This window comes from Gavialis gangeticus, unplaced genomic scaffold, assembly GCF_001723915.1.
Source record: "Gavialis gangeticus isolate Ggan-Ray unplaced genomic scaffold, GavGan_comp1, whole genome shotgun sequence".
Taxonomy (NCBI): Eukaryota; Metazoa; Chordata; order Crocodylia; family Gavialidae; genus Gavialis; species Gavialis gangeticus.
In genome coordinates, this window is record NW_017729033.1 from 5,729,406 (window position 1) to 5,737,746 (window position 8,341).

At 47.0% G+C, this 8,341-nt stretch overlaps 1 protein-coding gene across 2 annotated transcripts in view; it reads right to left on the reverse strand.

The window, feature by feature from the left end:
• RNF24 (ring finger protein 24) overlaps positions 1 to 8,341 on the reverse strand; it is a 47,245-nt gene that overhangs the window by 24,825 nt on the left and 14,079 nt on the right. For both annotated transcript variants that reach the window (XM_019526238.1, XM_019526239.1), the window contains exons 3-4: positions 5,225 to 5,267; positions 2,843 to 2,884 (exon numbers count right to left, since the gene is read on the reverse strand). In XM_019526238.1, the coding sequence (XP_019381783.1) occupies positions 2,843 to 2,884; positions 5,225 to 5,267 (85 nt within the window). The remainder of the gene's footprint in view (positions 1 to 2,842; positions 2,885 to 5,224; positions 5,268 to 8,341) is intronic.

The window sequence follows — 8,341 nt, forward strand, 5'->3', positions numbered from 1 at the left end:
AAATCCTCCCCCACCTAAAACTCGCACCTTTTAAAGCAGAAATAGGAGAGATCTGAACCAGGCTTCAGTACTAATCCCTACACCGGGGGGATTTTGTCTGTAAAGTTTTACAACAGCAGAGATGTCTAAACCTTGCGAAGCAGGTAGGAAAGGGGGATTTTTGCTAATGCTGTTTCTTTTCCTGAGACTCAGCATCCTGCTGCAGTGGGGGAGGCTGAAATGCTGCCCCCCATTCTGCTCATATTCCAGTTCCCAAAATTACACCCCCCGCCCTTCCTCCAGGGCAGTGTTAAAGAGGAGTGTGGCCAGCCTCCATCCATCACACACACGGCCACGGATACAGATGATGTCCAAGGCACTTGCTGGCATGTTGCCTGGTGCAAGGTTCAAACCACAGCTCTTGCAGGTGCTGGTGTGCAGTTACACTTTGATCCGGCAGGTTGGTATTAGTACATCCGTGCATCGAGGGAAGGCTCAGAGCACTGACGGATGGGAGAATCCCCCAAGTCCCCGGTGCTTTTTGCTACGGCAATCAGCAGTGAGCAGCTAACAGTGATGTTTCAGTCCTAACCTATGCACTGCAACGTGCAGCTGCCATGATCGGACGCCTCTGTCCCCTTCTCTGATCTGTAGGCTCAGAAAAGCCAAGCTGCTTTAGTGGTTTGGGGAGGGGAATCTCTGCCATGCTGGGGGGCAGTGGGTTGAGTCGATGGATTTCTTTATTCTTAAATGAAATCTCTGGAGTTCATTGTGTTCAACTAAGGTAGGCACCAGAAATGTGCCAGTGAGCTTGAGAGCAGGACTGAATCAGAAGTCACCTTTACATGGACGCTGTTTAAAACTTAAAAGGGCTGACATTTGACTTTCTCTTTTATCCACCGTTTTCAATCGTCTTGCACGGCACATTTTTCTGCTTCCAAACATGTATCCCCCCAGCTGGACCCCACCTGCTGCCCAAATCCCAGCCTTTCTGGGAATCCAGAATGATCAAAAATCAGAGCCATCGTGGCAGAGAATAAAAAACTTGGTTCAGAAACATTTCTGAGCCTGGCTTCCAGAGGTTTGCTTAAGAGCAATTACAACATCTATCCGGAGGGCTCATTAACAAACCATTACAGTGTCCACACTTCTGGGGAAATGCTACAGCAATGACATCTGGGTATGTGGGGACCGGCCTGGGTGTGGGGGGCTCTTGTTTGCACAAAACACATGTTGTGCTATGAGCGTCCCATGTCTGCTCTCAACCCTCATCCCCTATTGCACCCTGGTGTCATGCTGTGCTGTGTCAGGCCTGTGACGCTGCCTCCTGCCCGTTGTTGTTTCCCCATGCTCTGCGGTTTGTGCCTTGCTCCGGGCTCCTTTGCTGCCTCCGCTCCTATTCACATGTGGCAACAAGAGGAGCTGGCGGAAGCAGGGAGGCTGCACGCCGGGCTGCCGGCCTTTCGCAACAGCTGCTGCACAGGGAGCTACATGTAAATATTCTGGCCAAAGCCCCGAGCGGTTGGGAGATGCACTTTGGCCATCCTGAACCCTAATGGATGTGTGTTGTGGTTCAGATGGGGACAGGAACTGAGCATGGCCTCGTTAGGCTGCACTCATCCTCTCTCGGTAACATTTTAACACATTAATGGTGGAAACCGGGTTACTCAGTAATGACTGTGTGGCAACATGGGCAGGGAGGCTGGGAATCTATAAACAACTCCTGTTCCTAGAAATCCTGTGCAATTCAGCTCTCTTTCCATCGCAAGTCGCCAGTTCAACCCCCCGCAGCAGCCCACGGTGTTTGTCTCACCAGTCCCTGAACTTCACCCAGCAGCCCTGGCTAAATGGGGCAGGCGTTTCTCGTATACAAGTCTCCTGTGCTCCCCCACATGCCATTTAATTGGTCATTTAATTGCTACCGCTCCTGCCCTCCTCCTCCTCTCTGGTTTCTATTTCACATCCTGCCCAGCTCTGGTCATTCCAGCATCAGCCAAGGAGCTGCTCAGCACCGAAGTCAGCTCCCTCACCATCCTAGGGTTTCCCAGCATCGAGCTCAGCAGGAAATAGGAAGGGCCCTATTCCCCCCAGCAGCACCTGGGGTGATGAGGAACAGTGGCCAGAAGCTGCTGGAGAATAGGGTCAGATTAGAGATTAGGAGGCACTATTTCACTGTTAGGGTGGCTAGGATCTGGAGCCAACTGCCTAGAGAAGTGGTCCTTGCTCCTACCCTGGGTAAATTCAAAGAGGTTGGATGAACACCTGTCCGCGGTTGTGCGATCCCAGCGTGTGCTCTGGCTGGTGGCGGGGGGTCAGACTAGACGATTTATTTAGGTCCCTTCTGACCTAACTACTATGAAACTATGAGCTCAAACACAGCCCCGAGCCCAGACTGAGACTCAAGCCAACGCTGCGCTCTCCCACCTCCAGTATGATACTCAAGGCCCATTTATTTCAACTTCAAGGGGTTAGGTTTGGACACCCCGCCCTGCCCCAGCTTTCAGAAACAACACTTGGCTTCCCAAATACCGCTCCGATAAGAAGGCAGAAAGGAGCACTTGAATTCAGCTGCTTGCTTGAAGGAATGTGACCCAAAACAACCCACCGTGTGCTTCTCTCCAACCTAGTTATGCTCTGGGGCGTTCTCTAGCCAACTTTAGCTTTCATTTTACTCTCCGATCTACAGGTCCTGGCTACTCTTTATTTACTCTCTCCATCTCCCTCCCATGCAGTCTCTTGAGCAGCTGCTAGAAAACTGAAGGGCAGGAGCCTACGCAGGATAACGCAGCAAAGGACTGAGCTGTAGGGAAAGACTTTGCTGTGCAGGTGTAGGAGTTACCACAGCCCGATAATAGCCACTTACCTCATGCAGATTAAGCTCTTTTACTTTTTCCTTTAGAATAACCTGCAAGACAGAGAACAGGAGTTAGGACAGGACCCTTTCCCTGTTTCTGGTCGTTGCACTTCATTAGAGCAACTACATCCTTCATAGCAAACTTTAAAACAGAGGGAAGGCAAACATTTCCCTTTGCAGTTGCTTTTTAACTGCAGTAATTCAAAGTGGCTTCAAAGTTGTCAGAGAAAATCTCCTTTGTTCAGCTACGTGCACTGCTCCAGCTACCAGGCCAAGTGGGACATTTTAACATATCACTGGTTTAATACAGAAGAGCATGGATGCCTTTTTACAAGTAATGAGGATGACAAATATTAACGAACGTCTTCTGTGGGAGTCTGGAGGAGACGGCACCAGTGGAAGCCACAGCAGGTCAATGAGTGCAAAAGGAAAAACACCCCAGCCCACTTCCATTTTGCAAGCTGAAAGAACAGGCAGGGCCAAAATAGGACCCTGAAAAATCCAGTGAACAGGTCTTGTGTATTATAAGCAGCAGTCTTTGGCGTTATTAGCAGCAGAAGTAAATGTTCTTAAACGTGTGCTGATGCATGCCTCTGAGCACTGCAATGCACTTCCATGTAGGCCTCCTTGCTTGTAGTTAAACCCAATAAAGCTCCACTGATTCTGAAATAAGTATTATAACATTGATTCCCTCCCACCCCCAGGGTTAGAAATGGTTTCTGGAAGCAACTAAAAATTTCAACCATGCTTTCCCCCGAACCTGATGCTTTTGACTTTTTTTTTTTTAAACTGGGCCAGAACTGCCTAAATAAGTTGCATTCGTGTTCAACACTATCCTTTTCAGGTGAATGATAGCCAATAGCTGTGGAAGTAAAAACCAAAGTCCTGAAACTAGCCTGCCTAAATAAACTAGGCGCATCTAGTGTAAACTGCTTCCTGTTCTACCTTACATGGCTAAGCGAGACAGGAAGGCAGCTACTGGGCTGATTATAAAACTGGTAATGCGAGGATGATAAAGAGATCCAGATGGTTGCTTTATGAATTCAGACAGATGCCTATTTCCTTCTCTTCCCAACTGTCCTGTTTTAGGAGACCACTTTACCTCCACACTTCTGACTGTCTTGCAGGAAAAGGATTGCAATCAAAGGAAGAGCTGTGAATTGTAATGTTATTAACCAGATATTACATGGCTGGAAGTCCCGTTAGGCTTATAAATTGAGATATTAAATTACAAAACACAGTGAAGGAAGCAGAGCATTTAAAATTATCCTGCACCCAAGCTATCATCAGTAGTTATTTGAAAGCAGGCAGCAATGTGTGTACATGGGGAATGGTAAAAGAAGTGGTTTGATCTGCCAAGAACACTTGGAACCGTTCCCTACAGAGCAATCCACTCTTCTAAATTCAGTTCACTACTTTAATGCCCCAAGGCTTGGCGTAACCTAATCCAGCCAGATACAATTTATGGGAACATAACTTAGATCTGGTAGGGCAGCCCTTTTTTTGGCTGCTGTGGGGGAGGCACTGTTCCTCCTCGTCGTAAAGATGGTGAGAACCACAGGCCATGTTGCTGGGGCATCTCCTGTCGCTGAAGCCAAGTCCCGTCTGACGGCGACTGGCCTAGGCTCAGACTCAAGCAGAGAAAATACTCCCGGGCTTCCCATTCCCCCAGTACAACCTCCTGTCACAGACAGTTAGTCCATCAACAGGCAATTCCTGCTCGAGAGAGGTAATCATTGGGGCAAGTACAAGATTTTAAATGAACACATTAAATGCCACTTGAGAAAGCTTTGGAAGTTTTATGCGGTAACTTAACTCTCAGAAAGCAAAGGGGGCAGAAAATCTTGTTTGTTAAGACTTTCTTGGGTTGTTTTTTTTTGTAATTCGGCACTACACTGTTTGACCTGGGCTACCTCTTGGGTTCAAGGTGTAGAGATCAGTCAAATATTCAGACATGGGGTGGCTCCTCTTCAATACAGGTTTGGTTTTTTTTAAATTAGCTTCCTATAAAGCATGACTATTTTGTCTGCTGAGCCATCTTCATCCTTTATTGTCATTACGACAAAGCATTTGCTATACAGGGCATAACGATCAGAAAAAAAATATCCTAGGTCACTGTGAAACGACTGACAACACATATGGGCATAAAAATAAGATCTCAATTCTGCAACACCCATGTACCTGGGACTCACTGACTTCAATGAAAGTACTCACATGAGTAAAGTTAAGCACAGGTCATACAGGGTTACACTGAATGTAGTAAGAGACAGCAAACTCTGGATCAGCCTAGTGGAAACCTAAAGTGATGCTTGCTACAACAAATTAATGGTTTCTGTTCAGACTGATCTGCAAACACAGGGGAAACACCCAGCAGATTACTACTTATCTCACCTGTTTGTAGGCATAAAGCTCTTTGTGTGCCTGATGTCTGAGCCTAGAAATCAAGAGAGAAAAGAATGAGTATGAGTAAGATGGGCCAAAGAAGACCAGGATTAGCACGATACCTAGATGAGACAACAAAAACTTGCCTTCCCCCCTGGTTTTTCAAATAACAGATTGTTGTTGATTGGAAAATGCAGGAAAGACACACAGCGATGCAGTATCCAGGTCCCAGTGAGTTAGTTTAGATACTATTTAATATAAATTATAACTGGAGATACACATGCCATCCCATTGAAGGTGACCTTCTATAATCTACCTTTTCTGACTAGTCCAGTTTGCTGTGCAGGCATGATCTGAGCTGTTAAACAGATGCTCAGCAAACCCTTGACCTGAATAAATGGAGAGAATTAGCAACTAATAAACAGGCATGTTGTCCTATCACATCTGCTGCTAGGATTCATACCGGATAGGGGGGACATTGGATCTTTTTTTTTTGTTTTTTATGGTGATGGGAAATCAGAGAACCACGGCAAACAGGGCTGGATGGGCCCTCAGGAGATCAGCTAGTCCAACCCTCTGGCTCGAGGCCGGATCATAAACCAGCCCAGCCATGTGTTTGTCTGACCTGCCCTTAAACACTTTCAGCGATGCACAATTTTACATCTTCCCTAGGTAATCTGCTCTGGTTAGAAGGGGCTTTCCAATATCCAGCCTGATAATTAACCCCAGGCTCTCAGCCAGGAGAACACAGGGAAGAAAGGCAGCTCTGTCCCGACTAATAAATTTGGGGAGGAAACCGAATAAAAAGGAAAGCCTCTGCCTCTGGGCCACTGCACTGCACCAGTAAATTAAAAATTGTCCTCAAGCCAACTGCGTGCTCCATTTTTTATTTCTAATATTGGCAAGGTAGTTTTCTGACCTCAAACATCAAGAAGTGCTCAAAGCAAGTGGCTTGTCTAGTAAAGAAATAAATAACAACCCCCACCCACCCAGCAAATGATAAGTATCCCTTTTAAAGAGAAAAGTAAACATGCTCTGGAAGGGAAACAGTGTGGGGTTTTGTAACTTTGATGTACAATTACAGGCAACTGAATATAATAATAAGAAAAGATAATCAGCTGCCAAAAATGACAGGAAACTGAAATTTCATTTACATTTACTTAGTTCTTCAGATGAAGTGATTGCGGTTGCTAGACAAATGATCTTTTTTTTGTTGGTTATGTTTAATCTGTAGAGTCGGACTCTAACGAGTTCCAAGTTATCAGCACGAGTCTCATCTATGCTGGACTGAACTGCGACTTCCTCCGTGGGAACACATTCAGATCTTCTATAAGGTCAGTGTTGGAAGAGATAAGGATCAGGACCCTAAGTCACGTATAGGCATCCCACATGCTCAAGAGGAGGTACTATTTAAACACTGCCCAAGTTTTCAGAGTGCTAGGAGAGTACATTTTTGTTTTCTGCATACATCACTTTCTGGGACTGAGTCGAGGTGGAGACTGAATGGATGAATTAACATTAAAAAATGCCTCTACAGCCAGAAATGCTAGCTGGGGATGGTAGGGAGAAGGGAATTTGTGAATAGAAAGAGAAGTTAAAAAGTGCCACAAATGGAAGCCACACTTGTGGCATCTGGAACAAAACGAAGGCCCCAGCCATCACTTAGGATCAATAATCATAATAAAAAAGTTTATTGCATCAGTATGCTTGGCAAAAATTGCAATGAATGTACATTGTATGCCTTTAACATTAGCTTATTTCACAGACTATTGGCTGATCTTGCAAAAAAAGAAGGTAATTAGGAACAGTCTGCATGGATTCACCAAGGGCAAGTCATGTCTGACCAACCTGATTGCCTACTATGATGAGATGACTGCTCTGTGGATGCGGGGAGACCAGTGGATGTGGGGGACCTTGATTTTAGCAAGGTTTTTCATACGGTCTCCCACACTGTTCTTGCAGGCAAGCTAAGGAAGTATGGGCTGGATGAATGGACTGTAAGGGAGACAGAAAACTGGCTGGAGCATCAGGCTCAGGGGGTAGTAATCAATGGTTCGATGTCTAGTTGGCAGCTGGTATCAAGTGGAGTGTCCCACGGGTCAGTCCTGGGGCTGGTTTTGCTCAATATGTTCATCAATGACCTGGAAGATGGGATGGTGTGCACCCTCAGCCAGTTTGTAGATGACACCAAGCTGAGGGGTGTAGTACATATGCTGGAGGGTCGGGCTAGGATTCAGAGTGATCTAGACAAATTGGAGGATTGGACCAAGTGAAACCTCTCGAGGTTCAACAAGGACAAGTGCAAAGTCCTGCACTTAGGATGGAGCAATCCCATGCACTGGGACAGCTGGGGCTGACTGGCTGGGCAGCAGCTCTGCAGAAAAGGACCTGGGGCTGACAGTGGACAAGAAGCTGAAGATGAGCCAGCAGTGTGCCCTTGATGCCAAGAAGGCTACCAGCATCCTGGGCTGCATTGGTGGGTGTTGCCAGTAGGTCGAGGGCAGTGATTCTTCCCCTCTATTCAGCCCTGGTGAGGCCACATCTGGAGTCCTGTGTCCAGTTGTGGGGCCTCCACTACAGAAAGGGTGTGAACACACTGGAGACAGTCCAGTGGAGAGCAGTGAAAATGGTTTTCAGGTGCTGAGGCACATGACTTGTGAGGTGAGGCTAAGGGAACCGGGTTAATTTACTCTGCAGAAGAGAAGACGGGATTTAATAGCAGCCTTCACCTCCCTGCAGGGGGGCTGCAAAGAGGATGGCGCTGGGCTGTTCTCAGTGGGGGCAGATGACAGGACAAGGAGCAATGGGCTCAAGTTGCAGCAAGGGAAACTGAGGTTGGATATTAGGAAGAATTTTCTCACTGGGGGGCGGTGAAGCACTGGAGCAGGTTACCCAGAGAGGCTGTGAAATCTCTCTCCTTGGAGGTGTTTAAAGACCCGGGTAGACAAAGCCTTGGCTGGGATGATGGAGTTGGGGCTGGTCCTGCTTGGAGCAGGGGTTGGACTAGATGTGACCTCCTGGGCTCCCTTCCAGCCCTCCTCGTCTGTGAGTCTATGATTCTAACTCTTAATAGCAGCCTTTGTGTACAATAGCCTGAGTTGGGGAAGGGAAGAGTGGGTCCAGTTG